Source organism: Acanthochromis polyacanthus, chromosome 5 (genome assembly GCF_021347895.1).
Source record: "Acanthochromis polyacanthus isolate Apoly-LR-REF ecotype Palm Island chromosome 5, KAUST_Apoly_ChrSc, whole genome shotgun sequence".
NCBI classification, from domain to species: domain Eukaryota; kingdom Metazoa; phylum Chordata; class Actinopteri; family Pomacentridae; genus Acanthochromis; species Acanthochromis polyacanthus.
In genome coordinates this window covers 16,613,806-16,632,086 of record NC_067117.1, presented here as the reverse complement: position 1 = coordinate 16,632,086, position 18,281 = coordinate 16,613,806, and the positions used below count along the sequence as shown (strand labels likewise).

Below are 18,281 nucleotides of genomic sequence, written 5' to 3'. Positions count from 1 at the left end.
CTTTTGACTTTAATTTGACTTTTGATGATCCTGGTGGTGTGTTGTCTGTGTAAACTCCTGTTTTTATCGTGTATAAATAAAATTATTCTAATGACTCCGTGCTGCCACAGGCTGAAGTTTTCATACATGATGAGCTGCTAATGTGGGGCAGCATGGCTCAGTAGGTTGAGCGGCCGTCTTGCAACCGGAGGGTTGCCGGTTCGATCGTCGGACCCTCGGTCGGACCGAGGGTCGTGGTTAGCCTTGCAGGGCAGTTTCCGCCACCAGTGTGTAAATGTTGTGATTGTGTGTGTGTGTGTGTGGATGGGTGCATAAAAAAGAACTGCTGAAGGTTTTGGCTCCGCCTCCTCTCAGAGTTGCTAGAAGCAACAGGAAGACGACCCAAAAAGGGTGCAGGCTGGAAGAAGCAGCAGAAGAGGCCGAAACTAGTCCCAGTGTCTGGCTTCTCCTCAGCTGATCCACCGCTGGGCTCCGAGGCTCGGCCCGGACTGAATCCGCCTCGCCAGACCCGCTTCTACCCGGTTTATACGTGGCACACTGGGGATCATGTCCTCCACCTAGAGTCTCGGTACCTGGAGCTCAGCAGCAGCAGGGAGGTGAGTAGAGGACCGAAGCTACACAGTGAGATTCATGTGTGATACTTTCCCTCCGGGGATTTATGTAATGTGGCACAGATGTGGAAATGGAAGTGGCAGGCGGTGGTCCGTCTCCTCCGCCACGTCAGTGCGTCTGGAGGTGAGGAGGGAAAAGTCCGTGTGGCCTGTTGTTGTTGCTACACTTCTTTTCTGCCACTTTAATTAACAAAGGAGCGCTATGGAGGAGCACCACGTGTCGGGCTCCGTCTGTCCCGGCCTGCTCCTCTCTGCCTCCGCCCACCGCACCGCTGTTTACCGACTAAATGAATGAAACATGGGGGGTAAATGTTCCGGGATATGGAGGGTCACTGACCTCCGTGTTGTGAGACATCAGTGTAACTTCCAGATGTTGAGCAGAAATCTCCGTTAACTGCTCTGTTCCTAAAAAAGAAAATGAAAAAGGAAACTGGGAGATGTTTTTGGTGTGACAAGTCATGAACCACATCCTGTAGGACCAGAGGAAGTTACAGACCACAACAAGCTGCTCATTCATTATGAGGCCTGCAACAGGCTGAGTTTGCACAAAAAAAGTTATTTTCTAATTCAAATGATTCAGTTTTTCCTGCTGAGAGATCAAGGCGAGGACGCTGCAGGAGTTGGTAGCAAAAAAACAAACAAAATAGGCTCTCAAAGATGCTGTTTGTAGACTAAACCAGGATAAAAATATACATAGTTTGAATATTAGTGTCACAAGAATTACTCGTAAGTGAACAAATTCAGAGGATGATTTAATCATGTCTGGTCTTAACTTTAGTTTTATATCACTAAATGTAAAATCATGTAGAAATTATGTTGTAAGTCATTTTTAATCAATACAATCATGTTATTTATGCATAAAATTAACTTAATATTCTTATTTTTACAGCGACATAAATTTTAGCTAACGCATACAGGGATTATTTTTTAAATTTATTTAAAGACAATTTGATATATAGCCAAATAATTTTGAACTTATTGTTCTAGGACAACTGTTGACTAAAACTGTGGACTAAAACTTTATTAGCACTACTATTTAAACTTCTGACATAAAAACCATATATCAGCAGGGATATTTGGCAGATATTAGCAAAGAATTCAAGCTAGCTAGCTAATGCTACAAAAGCTAATTTAGCGTAATATTATTAGTTTAACTTGAAATAATTAAAAAAAACTTTTTAAACAGATACCAATTTAAAATAACTAGTATTTAAGCTTATGACATAAAAAATAATGTAAAATCAGCCGGAATATTTAGCAGATATTAGCAAAAAAATTCTAGCTATTGCTACAACAAGCTAATTTAGCATAATGTTATTAGTTTAAATTGAAATTATTTTGTTTAGCATTTCAAATAGATAATCGAAAAGAACAACTGCTTAGCATTAGTTATTTTATCTGATAGATGAGAACATTCATAATTTATCAGAAATCTTACTTTAGCAAGGCTAGCGTGTTAAATATCGATGTCCATGTTGTCCTTTACAAGGCTTTACACTGTCATATTTCACAGAAAGTGTGTTTTTTTCTGTTCAAGCTAATTGATAACCCTCCAAATCACTCTCATGTAGACAGTATAACTGTTCTATTTTGTTATAAAACAACACAGAGGCATATGTTGTACTATCAAAATGACATTAACATACCTCAAAACTACTTTGTTTAATTTCCCTCAGACCAGTGGAAAGGTTTCTTCTTGAATGCTCCTTACTGTTGTTTGTAATCACTGGCATTTTTTTTTTTTACTTATCCTGAAGCACAAGCAACAATTTACGATAAAAGACTCTCATTTTCGAGCAGTTACCAACAACAAATGAGGAACTAACTTCTAGTTAACATAAGTGAATGAGTAACATTAGGCAAAGCTTAGAGAGCAGATAGTGATTAGTTGGGTAGAAGATGAGCGAGGAATTAATCAGAAATGGTGTTCACTCAAAAGGGAGGATGTGTTTTGGTGGAACATTTGAATTGATTAAAATGGATAATTCACTGAAAAATAAATACAAAAACAAAAAAAATCTGACGTTGCCTGACTACAACGATCCAAACCTTCAACAAAACTTGAAATTTTCATCCAGCTGCTTGCTGAACAGATGTTGCTGTTGTTTCTCAAACTGAAATGGATTTCACGTAGATAGTGGAAGGGGAGGGAAGGTTGTGTAAAATACGTTACTAATGACTTAAACCCACAGTCTACGTTCAGTGAGTCAGAAGAGATGATAACTGCTTTCTGGTTATCTGTCAGTTGACCACACTAACCTTTATCTTCACGAGAGCTTCCTGAGTAACTTCAAACCAGTCCACTCCCAGCATAGCTTCATTCATTACTTAAAATTCACTTACAGTTTTTATGCATCTCAAGTAATAATACATCATATTTAGAAGTTACTTGGGCTCCAAATATCAATTACTTAAGTTTTTACTAACTGGAGATATTTAATTTTATGTCATAGAGGAGAAAAGAAGCTGGAATCAGAGGACTTTGACTATTTTTAATCTATAAAATTGCTCAAAAATGATTACTTAATTATCATAATAGTGGTCGTTTAATTTATTAGTCGACAACTAATTGATTATTCGTAGCAGCTCTAATAGTTAATAGGAGTTTTTCGTCGTTTTCTCATTATTTAATGATTAATTACCATTTTTGTGTCCCTTCAGTGAGCTAGTACTCACACTGGGTTGTTTTCTCAGCACTTCATCATTACGTGTTGTACATACGCTGCCCTCCTCGTGTAGTGAAGTGACTTTTATAGATACTAGTAATGTCTTTAAGTTAAAAGATGACCAGTGGCTTGAAGATTTAGAATTCTAAAATATCAGTATTCATTTTCAGTCAGAATACAGGAACTTTCTGTACTTTTAAATTGGACTGTGTCAGATTGGACTTTCTTCCTCTTAACAACGCCTCTTTCTGTCTTCAAGTATTTTATTTCTCAGACTTTGTGGCCCTTTGCGGCAGTTCTGACTCCCACAGCTGTTGTCACACCATCTGCCTCCAGAGGAAAGTTGCACAAAAACAGCCAGCAGTGGATGATAGAGGCTAAAATCAGCAGCAGCTTTTACGGGACATCCCACATATGGAAAATGTGTGTAATAACTGATCAGGGCAGAGGGAACAGAGCAGAGCACAGCTCGTGAAAGAGCTTTTTAAATGAATGCTATGACACCGTTTTAGCATGCAATACATAAAACACATGGACCTAATATTTTTCTGTTCAGAAACTGTATGCAGTAAATTGCATTAGGGAGGTTAGCTGCAGTTATCTGGCAGGTCCTGGTAGTAATACTGATCACAACTGTGGCTTAAAATAGGTTTCATTGGTGGTGTTTCTGTTAGTTTTCTCTGCATTGCTTAGTAAAGTCTGTTATTGAGCTCTGCAGCAGGAAAACTGTTATTTACCGTCTCGGTTCAGCTGCGTCTGAGTAATGTTAGAAGGATTTTGTATCACTCGATTGTCTTGCTGAAACGCAGGAATGCAGGATGATTCTTGTCTCAGACAGCATGCCTCAACTGTCTTTGCATGAGAGGGAGAAATGTGTTGCGTTAATGCAATATATTTTCCTCTTATTAACAACAGTTTTTGTTGACCACTACAGTAATTTCGGTTTGGCAGCATATCTGCAATAACAAGTTTCAATTTTATGTCTATTATGGTCATGTTGACTTTTACTGGTATGAGATCCATTATTTACGGATTAGTACTATCGATTTCCCCTTCATTGAATACTTGAAGATCTCATTTTTGCTTCTCAGATTTGAAAGTTTACCTCAATAAAGTTGAGATTTGTGATATTTTTCACTAGACTATCTAGATCTTGATAATTAGCTCAAAGCAACATAAATACTGTTGAGTATTTCAGCAGTCACTCTGCTTTCATCTGTTTCCTTCTTCAGGCTCATATTACAATCTCACAGTGCAAACATTCTGTCTCATTCTATCGACCAAATATTTGACAGTCATTCAGAGTGTCAGGTTTTGGAGTACCCATCTTGAAAAATGAGAGAGGTGGCACACTTACAGGAGAGACTGAATTCCTTGCTGAAGTGTTCAGCTTTTAAGAGATTGAGTTTCTGCGCTTTTGTTGCTGTACTATTCTCACTGACAGTCAGAACCACAGGTTTCCTTTTCACACTTTTGCTGCCTTAATTATGCTCAAAATGTATGCACAGAGTCGGACAAAGCAGGGAGAGGAAGTAGTTCAGTTTATTATCAACGTGTTTTTCTTTATTTTACAAAAAATTGGAGTCGTATTTGGGAACTTTTCCTGCCACTGTTGGTTTAAAGCAATCAGTAGCAGTCACCCCGAGGACATTAGGCTACAGTCAGCTTTGTTGTGATTTTTTTTAAAAAAAATATATCGATTATAAATTGATAGATGTATTAAACGAAATGTGAAATTATCATCCAATATTCCCGTTTTTATTTATGAAGAACTGAAAATGATCTTCTAAACATTAATTCTACCACGTGGTCATATGTTCACCTTGTTGTAGGAGACTACTATAGAAAAGTGCAACTTTAAAGCCCCTTTTCTGGTCAATGATGAAACCCCTAAAACTCTGTATCCAAGTTGCTCATTTAGAAGTTGTTTTTTTTTTAATATCATTTCTGATTTAAAATAACTGAGATGTAACTTTACACCTTTGCTTTATCTAGAATAAGCAGATCTGTGCCTCTATTTTCATCCACGACTTGCTTCTCGCTGCATCTCGAGCACACCAGCTCACCTACAACTCTGCTCAAACACTGTAGAACTAGTCTACGTTACACAATGGCAACTTGTAATGTTGGAGTCATTTCAGCCACACGTTTGAACTGGAAACCCACTGAGGAATAAAAATGATGCAGAAAGCCCAGCCCTGCAAGTTGATAAAATTTGTTCCTTTAGTTTTATATCTGTAAAAAATCCAGGAAATATAATTCTATATTTTTCATCTAAACTCTGCAGTGTCAAGGTTGAAATGCTCAGCTATAGCTCTGACTGCTTATTTTCTCATCATATGTCTGCGAGTATATAAAAAAAACACGTTACAAGGTGTTTTCACCCAAGGGAGTCTTTATAAATTTATACGTTTATCTTTTACTGAGAGAGGATGATCCAGACAGTGACAGAGCTTCATAATGTTCGGGTAGTTATTAGATAAATACAGTGGAAATGAAGTGGTATTGATGTTGGAACATTGCAGAATTTGTTAGAGTTGTTTCGGGCTGGAGGTGATTGGGGAAATTCGACTGTATTAGATTGTCTTCCTTCCACACCGACACATCATTCCCTGAGCTGGGAGTCCATGACTTGCCAGGGCGGCACATTTCTGGAAGTCTCAACAAGATCAACCCTTTCTTGAAATAAAAGACTCCAAATGAGGCACAGTGGGTTTTGTCGATTGCGGGGATCTATGCTTGTTAATGACACTTTGAGGGCAGCCGGAGCAGGAGGAGGCTTCGGAAAACAGAGCCGGTGTATTGGTGAGCTAAAAATGCGAGAGCAGTACCTGCAGGGATGGCAGGTATAAAGACGGCAGGCGTTAATGTCGAGGAGGTGGAGGATGGATGAATGTAGGTTAGGGGACGGGCTGAGTGGAGGAAGTGCACCAAACAGGTTTGACAGATTAAAGGCTGAGATTGAACAAAGGGAAGGAAGGAGTGGGATGAGGTTCTCGCTGGTTCTGTGCCTGCTTCCTGGGAGGAGGCCGACGGGACGGAGTTAAGTTTGAAGGACGGGACTGAGAGCTGTTGAAGGTGCTTCCTGTGCTGCTCAGTGGTGGCCAGAAGTCCTGCGTTGAGTGCATTTGCTTTAAAGTGGCGCCACATTCAGTCACTTCTTACAGATCAAGTACTTTGTCCTACACCTGTGGGTTCTAAAGCTTTTGGTGAATGTATTTTTAGCAATTTTTTTCATTTTTCTTCTATTTGACCCTTGACAGTGAAGAGGCAGTCAGGACACATGGGATGAGGAGCAACACAAATCCCCGAATGCAATCCAAGTAGGATTGTTGCAGTTTTGTGCCATATGTAAGCATCCAGCTGTTGAGTTGCTTCAATTTTCATGAATGTGGGAGAACGCTGAAACATTCCTCTTTGGATCCGACTAAAAATGTGTCACTTATTTCAGCACTTTGCACCCAAAGTACCTGGAGAGCTCTTCCACTCTAACAGAGGCCAGAACAGCAGCCGTAAAACGTTATGCACTTAGCTCCGAGTATAGTTGACCTGCTGCCAGAGCGGTTGAAATAATGTGATGAAATACATGGAGAAGGTGAAAAGTCACTTTTTTATGTGTTAAAGCTGCAGAAATGTGCGTTGTTATGTTAACGATGGGTCAGATGATGACATGTGGTGTAGAATGGATGGTTTTGGGTAACAAGCAAGATAATTATCACTCCAGAATGTATTTATCCCCAACTCTATGCAGTGTTTTAGCATCTTCTAGCTGAATGTTTGGTTTTGAAGCCCAAAACAGTTTGGATTCCCACTGCTCTTATCAGAATCCTGCTCCAGAAAGCAACAGTTTTCAGGGAATAGGACGTTAAGGGTTGGAGGAAGTCCAGCCATGTTTAGTATGTAGTTTGTAGTGGTTAGAACAGCTTGATTATGATGAATATTCACCTCCCTGATGACTGAATTTTATTAAAGGAAACCTATGAACCCCACACCCTACCAGTGGGTTTGAGAGGAATGTGGTTTAAAAAAAAACCTCCAACATGACAGTATTTAATGGACAAATACTATAAAAACACAAAGAATTATTAGCTTTTCAGCTGTGTGTGTAACATGTGACTCTAATCCTCAGATAACAGTTTGCATTATGATACATCTCAACAAGCTACTACCGTCATATATATTTTACTTCATTTCATTTATATGGTATTTTGATCCTTTTTTTAAATGCATGGCGCTAATAGAAAGGTGTGAGAGAAACGTCTTTTCGGTTCGTCTTTATTTCCTGGATATATAGAGAAATTGACATTAAAAATATTCTATTCTGGGGCGCCCATATAGCTCAACGGGTTAAGCGGGAGACCCATGTACAGGGGCTGGTCTCCAAAGCAGCAGCCTGAGTTCAATTCCTGCTCATGGCCCTTTGCTGCATGTCTTCTCCCCCGCTTCCTGTCTTCCTTCACTGCCGCTATCGAATAAAGCCGAAAAGGCAAAAAAAAAAAAAATTCTATTCCAAGCTTCAAACTCTAATATTTCAACAAAGTCACTTTTATTTTATTTCTGCCTTGTTAATTTAGAAGTTCACACAAATTCAACTGTTTGCTCTAACTAGATTATGTGGGAAAAATGAGAAAAATCTGCTCTTTCTGTTGCAACCAAGAACCCAGCGGTGACTCAGCTGCAACCAACAGTCTCGTGACAAAAATTCTGGGACTTTTTGTTTGACCTGCAGACTGTGTTTACACACATCAAAGAGGAGACAAGTAGGGACGCAAAATAAATATCTAAGTCGAATATCCATACTGTGTACAGTTACTGTTTCATTCCTGTATCAGTAGCGGCTGTGGGCCCTTGGAGAAACATGTTCAATTCCATATTTTTTTTTAATTTTTGAGAAAGGAATTAAATTTTAATTCTTGCTCCCTTTATGATGGGCAGAAGAAGCCAAGAAACTAGTTTAGAGAGTTAAAGAGACCAGTAGGAGCACAAAAAAACTCTTAAATATCAGTGAGCTGGAGGTTTTGCACAAAAAAATGAGCTAAAACTCTACACGAGATGCATCAGACGCTTGCGAGGAACTACAAACAACCAGAGGCATTTGGTGAAGGTCTTAGAGGTCACAGTATTGACTTTGGGGGTTGAAAATTTTTGCGTAAAGAATTCCTGGAATGACAAGTGTTTGCTTACATGCTGAGCTTGTTTGCCTCAAAAAATAAAAGCTCTGCTGAAGTTAAAAGATTACAACAAACAAAAGTGTCACTACCGGTGAAATTAGACACATTTCAAGTTATTTGGAGTTCATGAAAACATGAGAGTGATCACTTTGATTTATAGAGACCATGGAGTCCTGACATGAAAGTGTCCTCTGTCACACTCGGAAGTTATTTCTTTGACAGACGGGTGGCAGCGTGACTGAAAATAGATTTTCTACCCACTCAGAAATGGATATTCAAGCACAAGAGCTGTTGAGGAGCATCAGTTAATTTCGGATGTGGAAGATTTTGAGGGTGTGCGTCGGTTTTCCTGCAGAACATCCACCAGCTTCTCACAGGAACAATACAAGACGAGTTTGTTCCTCATCCAGTGCAGAGAATTCATAAAGAGTTAATTATGTTGTATAATTGGTGCTGATGTGTTTTGATGATCAAACATGTTATCCATTGGAACATGTTTGTCTGTTGCTCTATGAACCACATGGTCGAACAGGTTTGGTCCAGAATGGAAGATCATTTTTCAGATGTTCTAAGGACTCAGAGGATCAATTTCTGTTTGAATAGTCGTAAATGTTGCTCCCCAGAGGACTTCTAATCACTGTGAGGATCTCCTGACTCTTTATCCAGCATTTTTATCAGGTTGAAATTTTAGTTTGGCCATCGCATTTGAAAGTTGTTTTTTTATACGCTAAAGCCAATAAAAGTTAAAGAAGCGCATAGCAGATGGCAAGGCTGTCATTTTTATCATTGCATTTCAAACAGTGTTACTTGAAGCAGCAGACATGATCACCTTTTAATTGTCTCCTTATTGTTATTAATAGTGTTTAAAGCTTTTGCATCTAATTCCTGTGCTCTGTTTTGTCTCTCAGTCTGTTTGAACTTGGCCATGGCTCACAGCGCCAGTATCCAGTATGAGCCAGTGGCAGAAATCGGTGGAGGAGCTTATGGGACTGTTTATAAGGCTCGAGACACGGAGAGCGGACAGTTTGTGGCTCTGAAGAGCGTTCGTGTCCAGACGGACCAAAATGGCCTCCCGATCTCCACAGTCAGAGAGGTGGCTCTGCTGAGACGGCTAGAGCAGTTTGACCACCCCAATGTGGTCAGGTAAGCTTTTTCAGCTCATGTTTTCTATGACTCGCTGTGAACACGTCTATCAGGACTCATGCTTCTCTTGTTCACACCAGGCTCATGGATGTTTGTGCCACCCAGAGGTCAGACCAGGAGACTAAAGTCACTCTAGTGTTTGAACACGTGGACCAAGACCTCAAGACGTATCTGGAGAGAGCTCCAGCTCCAGGATTATCCCCCAACCGCATTAAAGTGAGAACTGACTGAAACAGCATCCAAACTAAACTGCACTGAATTTGTTAAATAGGTCACATGGCAGAAACCGTATGGAAAAGATGGAGTGTTTTTGTCATTCAGCTGCTTCAAAGCTACAACTGTCAAAATCTTTAGTTTCAGTCAAGATAAATCTGTGTTGCTTTTTTTTTTTTTTGCAGGACTTGATGAGACAGTTGCTGTGTGGTCTTGCATTCCTTCACTCTAACCGTGTGATGCACAGAGACCTGAAACCAGAGAATATTCTGGTCACCAGCCAAGGCCAGGTTAAGCTGGCAGACTTCGGCCTCGCCAAGATCTACAGCTGCCACATGGCCCTCACTCCTGTAGTAAGAACCGCAAACTGTCTTTTCCAAAGCAGACTCATATTTTTAGGTCAGTTTCTCAGATTTTCAACCCTTCAGTCCGGTTTGTATTCAATTTAAAGTAAAAATCACTTTGGCACTTGAAAATTTGTCTTAGACAATGTCTGTCACAGAATTAGATAATAGGGATGATACTACTGTTATCATCAACTAATACAGCTAAAACCAGCGGATAGTTTGCTCAGCTTGGCTCAAGATGAGACTGGAAACAGAAGAAAAGTTACCCTGACTTTGTTTAAAGTTAGCAATATTTTGTCCAGCTAAATCTCACAAATTCACACATTGTATCTTATTTGTTTAAAAAAAAAATCCTAAAAATAGCACAATGTTTGTCAACTTTTTGACAAGAAATAAACCCCTGTGAAACCACAATAGGGCACTTTTACATTACATTTTTTTAATGGACAGACAATTTAATCTGTTAATTAGTGAGCTTCTGACACATTGTTTGGAACATTTACCTATGTTAAAACCAGTGTGCTGTATTTCTGCTTTTCGTTTCTTCTTTTGTGAAGCACATTTACCAAAATGTTGAACCTGCCCTTTATGAATTAGTCTGGCACAAATGATTCTGGAAGCTCATTTTATTTTTCAATTTCCAAGGCTGTCGGTCAAGTACAGTTCTGTATTTAATGTCCTAAATACTGTACGCCACTGTAAGTTAACAGCAACTAATTTTTATTGTCAGACTTGGCAATGTTTATGGACTCCATGTTTGTGTCTTCAGGTGGTCACACTGTGGTACCGACCTCCTGAAGTTCTGCTGCAGTCCAGTTATGCCACACCGGTGGACATCTGGAGCACCGGCTGTGTCTTTGCAGAGATGTTCAGACGCAAGTAAGTCAGCAGATTAACGGAAAACATAAAATATACCCATTATGACTATGCTATAAATAATATTAATATGTATCTAGTAGGGCTGTCATTAAATATTAGTTGATTGTCATAGAAAATAATTTAGCTCCTTTTGGTAGTTCTATGCTTTTATTAGTTTTACATTAATGGTTTTGGTGCCTTTGACTTCCACCTTTTTTGCTGCAAATCTGACAATTGGCTTCCTCCAAGTCATTGCGATCTCCTTTTTCATTTAGCTTAAAAGCAAATGTGCGCACAGCAGTGCTGTGATGTTTGACTTTACAACTAAATCCAGGACATTCATGTGAATGGATGCTCGCTAAGATGCAGTCAGTTGAATATGTGAAGTTATGTTCCTTAAGATAAACAGTTATTGCCTTTAAACCAAATGTTGGTCAATGATGTGAAAGTGGAGATTCAAATAGTTTTATAATGCTTTATTAATCCCGGTAAAAGGAAACAGTTCCAACCTTTATAGAAAACGGTCGTCATCATAAATACCTGCACTCCGGTGATGCTGTTATAACTGTGAGAGGCTGCTGTCCAGTAAGTCGTTTTGTGTAAATCGAGTTTAAGGAATCATGTTTGCTTTTTATAAAGGTAGCATGAACAGATTTTGATGTAATTTGTTGAAAAGCAAAGGTGCTGTGTATTAAATTTTGGCTGTCTGACTCAAAAAGTAGCAGAGATTTACTTACATTTATTATGCAAAGCTGCAGTTTGTTCTTACAAATTGAGTTCTAGTTTCTCATGTAACTCTGTTTGAAATGGTTTTGCACACACTTTACCTTTTAACTTTGCCGAATACACTCAACAAAAATATAAAGGCAACACTTTTGTGTTTGCTCCCATTTTTTATGAGATGAACTCAAAGATCTAAAACTTTTTCTACATACACAATATCACCATTTCTCTCAAATATTGTTCACAAATCTGTCTAAATATGATAGTGAGCACTTCTCCGTCCCTTTGCGGTTGTGAGGCTGGTTGGAGGTACTGCCAAATTCTCTGAAACGCCTTTGGAGTCGGCTTATGGTAGAGAAATGAACATTCAATACACGAGCAACAGCTCTGGTTGACATTACTGCTGTCAGCATGCCAATTGCACGCTCCCTTAAATCTTGCCACATCTGTGGCATTGTGCTGTGTGATAAAACTGCACCTTTCAGAGTGTCCTTTTATTGTGGGCAGTCTAAGGCACACCTGTGCACTAATCATGGTGTCTAATCAGCATCTTGATATGGCACACCTGTGAGGTGGGATGGATTATCTCAGCAAAGGAGAAGTGCTCACTGTCACAGATTTAGACAGATTTGTGAACAATATTTGAGAGAAATGGTGATATTGTGTGTATGTGGAAGAAGTTTTAGATCTTTGAGTTCATCTCATAAAAAATGGGAGCAAAAACAAAAGTGTTGCGTTTATATTTTTGTTGAGTGTACTTTCTGGAGGGAGCCACTGCTTGGATAATATTTTTTTTTTCTCCAATCCAGAAAGCATGACATCCTTTTACTGTATTTAAATCATTGGTAGGGAAGGGAGAGCGTAGAGGTCGACTCATGTTCAGCTTTTCATTAGCCGTTCGGTTTAGGTTACCAAAACACTTGGCTAAGGTTCACCAAAGATAAATATTTGTGCTTTAAGTTGGATTGTTTTTTTTTCACATTTATCCTAGATGTCAGTCTTTCCCTAATATTAACCGAAAGCTGTGAGCTGCTTTAACTTAACCATGCAAACATTAGCGAGGCAGAAGTTGCCAGGACCGGATTTTCTTGAGAAAACTGAAGAAACATGACGACAAACAGTGCACCGTTACTGTACATTTCACAGCTTGTACTTTTATAGTCACCAAACTATAAAAGACACTATTGACACTGTTGCACATAGTTGGACATCAGCTCCTTGTCTTGGCAGTGGTTGGTGTGCTCCACCTTTTCTACTCACCTCTTATCGCTTGTAAGAGGTCCACTCTTTACTGAGTGATGTGTGTGCAGATTTTATCTCAGATTTTGTGTCAGATTTAAAGCGGGTCTGATGAGTACGAGTTCAGGATGCTTCAGATTGGATCACACATTGGCAGCTTATCTGTCTTATCTGGTCCAAAGCATCAGACTGTTTGAATTGTTGGAGAAAGAAAAAGACAGGATTTTGCCACAGACGTCAAGTTATAGCATGTTTTATTTCAGTCTTTCTTCAGCGAAGTCTGTAAACACCGGTTTTGTATGTCATCATTGTAAAATGTGAGTTAGAGGTTGTTATTATTGTAATTATTATTGTTGGTGCATGATAGTATTTTTACATCACAAAGACTTAAATGTGCATCTTCAGCATCCTGTGTGTTGATGGGAACTTACTGACCGCTCAGTCTGATTCAACACATCTAAATATTACAAACAATCAAATATCATAAGCAGTGATACAATAAGGTATTGCTTCCTAGATTTCTTTTGCTCACTAGACTTTATTTGCAGCTCAACTGAGAAAGTGCATTTTAGCTCCATGAAGCACACAGTAGCTCTATCTAGTGGTAAAAATTACACATTGCATGAAAACAGTGGTCAACATGCTTTACCCTAGTTGCTTACTGAACACTATTAAGAAGATGGTGAAGATATTATGATGCACACAAATATCAGAGATGTCACAGCTCATATCATGAGCATTGATGAATATGCCTCGGTTAATATGAGTGAAATGCTGCAGAGTTTTATAAACACTTGCATCATTCGTGCTCGATGCTCCTCATGCCAAACTGCTAATCTTTGCCTGAAGCCCATCGTGTTGCCAACAGAAATAACAGCCCTTTGAAATAAGCATCACCAGCCAGCAGATTCAGCCTGTTAACTGCGATTAACCTTTCTGTTTTTTTAGACCTTTGTTCTGTGGGGAATCGGAAGTGGACCAGCTTGGGAAAATTTTTGAGTGAGTAGCAAATATTTTTCCATCACATTTATCAGCCTCGGAGCTCCCTTGACTTATTATTCATGTAATTCCTACTTCATTGGAAATTGCATGTCATTTCAGAGTTATTGGTTTGCCACCAGAGGAGGAGTGGCCGACTGATGTTACGCTATCGAGAAATAACTTCCCCGCTCTCACGGCTCGCCCAATCAAGGACTTTGTTCCAGAGATAAATGAGCAGGCGGCTCAGCTATTGCTGGTAAGGCTCATGAATTAAATATTAAAGTGGCTGTCCGTCTTGCCTGGTGCTCAGTTCATGTCTGAGCTGCATACAGAGTTAAAATCAGGACATTGACAGATAGGCAACCGCAGACTCCAGGAGAACTATGTTTGCTCACAACAGAAGCCTCAAGAATTCCACTGCGGCAATACAGAAAGATTCTTGTGACTGATGTTCTTATGCAGTCGGTTACACCAGGACTCTTTACACAAAAGTGCTCCGTCCTTGTACTTTACAGAGTGCTGGTAAAACGGAGAAAAAAAACACTTAAAATCCATTTCTTTAATGGATTGTTTTATAAAAGGAAATGTCCAGTAAGTGCTGTATTTCTGTAGCTCCTTTTAAAGTAGGCTGCATTTTGTATTCTGTCTGTCCAGAAGATGTAGAAAATATTGTTGGATCATTACATCAAAAAGAAAGATTTCTCTTTGACATTTTCTGATTTGCCTGAAATGCATTTGGCATGAAATATAGATAAGAATAAGGACATTTGGGAAATTGTAGCTTGCTATGACAAAAACTTTTCAAGATATTTATACACTGCCTGGCCAAAAAAAAGTTGCACTCTCCAATATTTCATTGATCTGCCTTTAGCTTTGAGTATGACACTCATGTGCTGTGGCATCGCTTCAATAAGCTTCTGCAATGTCACAGCTTTTATTCCTGTCCAGAGATTAATTAATGTTTCACCAAGATCTTATATTGATGATGGGAGAGTCGGATCACTGTGCAAAGTCTTCTCCAGCACATCCCAAAGATTCTCAGTGGGGCTGAGGTCTGGACTCTGTGGAGGCCAATCCATGTGTGAAAATTAAGTCTCATGCTCCCTGATCACTCATACACAATGTGAGCCCCATGAATCGTGGCATCGTCATCTTAGAACATGCTCATGCCATCAGGGAAGAAGAACTCCACTGATAGAAAGACCTGATCATTCAGTGTATTCAGCTAGTCAGCTGACCTCATTCTTTGGGAACATAACGCTGCTGAACCTGACCAACCCCAGATCATAACCCTAACCCCCACACTAGACATGATGAGTGCATCACTTCATCCACCTCTCTTCTTACCCTGATGTGCTCATCACTGTGGAACAGGGTAAATCTGGACTCTTCAGACCACATTTGTTCCTAGAAGATGATGGTTCTCCACTATCCTTCCTGGTTTTAATAATACATTGGACGGTTCTTAATCTGATTTTAGTAGTTTCAGAAATCTTGTGTATTCTTTGCTTGATGCAGGCCAATAATTTGACCCTTCTGAGACAGATTAACATCCTTTCTATGACCACAGGATATGTCTTCTGACATGGTTGTTTAAGAAATGAGAAGCTCCTCACTGCATCAGCTAGGGTTAAATAAGCTGTAGCAGCTGAAATGCATTCATCACTGCAGTAATTATCCAATGGAAGGCTTTTACTTATTTGCTTGGTTAAAATCCAGGTGGTATATATTTTTAATTGCCTGTCGACCCACTTTCAACTCTTTCATACATTGAAATTGGGGGCTATGTTTGAACATCAGTACTTCAGGAACCATTAAAGATCCAAGCCTGAGATGTTCACTACTATTTCTCATCATGTGCTTGATTCAGAATCTGCAATATTAGACATCTGGATCAAACAGTCTCCGATTATGAGTGAGTTAAAAAATGTAATCATAGATTAACAAAAAAAACAACTGATATGATGATAGAAGTCAACCAGTGGTGTTTTCTGAACTATATGTAGTTGTATGTTACAGTGTTACAAATCAAAATATATAGACTACTTGTTAATATGAAATACATAGTCACAAAAGTGAAAATAAAGTTATTTTTGCTGGCCTTTCATAACCGATTGAGCAGCTATAAAATGTGCCACAAGAACAGAAATATTGCTGTATGTCTTTATGCAAGTACAGCTGAGTTCTAATATTTCAGATTCAGAATCAGTGGCGAGATGATAAAATGAGTGTGGGAATTTCAGGCTTTTACCTTCAACAGCTCCTGAGATATTGTCACTCAGATCGACTCCAATATTAAGTTGATTGTTTTGGGGGTTTTGAATTCTCAAAAGGACTTGATACATCAATCTAAAATTTCACAAAACATTTTAAATAGTTGATGATGAAAAGGTTTCAAGCAAATCAGAGATGTTTTAGTAGAAGGCCGTTGATAATTTGAGATGGAATAATGTTATAACCACAATACTGGGAGAGGGTTTCCTGAAGTAACTGAGATGATAATAAATGTTATTGATAAATGAAGCTGGAGAGTTTGAGGCTATCCACTGCACTTTGTTGTTTTAACTAATTTCAACCAGTCGCTACCTCAAGTTTCCACTGGTTGCCTGGCAACTGGTCCAGGCCATCATTTGGCACAAACTGCTGTTTTTACTTCTCAGTTTTTGCATGAATTAAAACAAACAAGATACAATGTGCTGATTAGAGAGCTTTAGTAGCTGAATTTTATTACCTTTGCACAGAGACAGGCCGACTGTTTCCCCCTGTGCTTCCAGTCTTTATGCTAGGCTAAGCAAGCCGGTTGCTGGACCCAATTATGTATTTATTTTACTGTAATCGTCTCAATTAATCCAACACAATATGATATATATACACAGTTCCAATACAGTGTTTTTTCTTTCCTCCACAGAAAATGCTGACCTTCGACCCGTTAAAGCGAATATCATCCCTGAACGCACTAGAACATCCGTATTTCCGGGACGAGGAGACATTGACTCAGACAAAAAGCTGAAATCAGGCAGTGAGACGTGCAGCGAGAGGTAACAGTGTCTAAGTGTAGGGTTTCAGTGTCGTTCACTGCATTGCCGTTCACGATGTTTGGGTCATGCTTTGGGATATTATTTTGTTACTCCTGCGTCTAATAAAAGGATTAAGGGCCCAAGAAAGGGAGGAGTGAACTTAGGGACCACTGGCTTGCTTTTCAACGTGTAAATGTCACAATTAATGATGTTACCGTGTCACGTTTTAAAGGACAGTACCAGTGTTTTTGATTTTCTGCTTCAGTGTTGTCAGAGGGGAGGTGTACAGAAATGTTTGTCATCTTCTCTGAAATGTTGCTCTTGTTATTTTTGTGGATTGTCAGTCAGAAGTGGCACCTCAGAGAGATAGAACAGCCAGTTTTTAGGGATTTTACTGTATTTTTATTAGTATTTATCATAAAAAATGACCAATAACACCTTAAGCCTCTGAACGGAATTAAGCTGTATGAAACTGACCGTATTTTAATCATGGAGAAAAGAAAGAATAGTGGAAGAAAAACGCACAAGGACGGCGCACATTACAAAAATACTGGTATTGCCCTGAAATGATCTCACAAAGTACAAGTATTTTTCTTCTTTTACTGGAGGAATGTAAGGGTGGACTTCATTTCATGTTTTACATTTTTGTGCCGTTGCTAAAACGTCTGAAATCAACCATCACTGCATTTCTAAGTGAATAAAAACTGTTTTAATCACTTCCAGACTTAACTTGTACGTTATTACACAGGTGGCAGTCCGGATGAATGTGAATGATGTATGAAAACTGAAATGGACTGAAAATGTGTCAGAAATGCAGTTTAAAATATGTGTATATGTAAAAAAATAAAATAAAAAAATAAAGCTGTTGTATTTAGGGGTTGACAGGTATCTCATTTCATTTTACAAAAATCAAAGTATGGATCTGAGTTGTAGTTTATGGGGCTTTATGCACAATTCATCTCAGCACAATTTCTAATTTTTGCATGTTTTATTTCAGGGGTTAAATAACTGTGATAAAAATAAAATATGTTACTGAGATGCTGCTAGGCAGATTTTTTTTCCCCCAAAATGCAAAACTGCTGCAATCGAATTATCAACTCAGCAGCTTTTGAGGGTGCTTCAGTAAAATGTACATTTTTGTTTTTTCTTTTTTGCTTGTGTCAGCCTCCTTCACTATATTGATCAAAATTTTCAAAAATAAGAGCAAATTCTATGAGTTGATATTACTACTAAAGAATTCAAAGGGTCTCCAACATGCTGAGCTATAAATTTGCTGAATTCCAAAATCGCTACTTATACCAACCTCTATTTT

General features: G+C 38.9%; 1 protein-coding gene across 1 annotated transcript; it reads left to right on the top strand.

Annotated features, from left to right (window-relative positions):
- The first annotated feature begins 337 nt into the window (after nucleotides 1-337).
- Nucleotides 338-17,685, top strand: cdk4 (cyclin-dependent kinase 4). The gene is made up of 8 exons (XM_022197458.2): nucleotides 338-596; nucleotides 9,357-9,591; nucleotides 9,672-9,807; nucleotides 9,990-10,157; nucleotides 10,921-11,030; nucleotides 13,920-13,970; nucleotides 14,073-14,208; nucleotides 16,861-17,685. The coding sequence occupies exons 2-8, from the start codon at nucleotides 9,374-9,376 to the stop codon at nucleotides 16,960-16,962; spliced, it is 921 nt and encodes a 306-aa protein (XP_022053150.1). The 5' UTR covers nucleotides 338-596; nucleotides 9,357-9,373; the 3' UTR covers nucleotides 16,963-17,685.
- The last annotated feature ends 596 nt before the right edge of the window (nucleotides 17,686-18,281 follow it).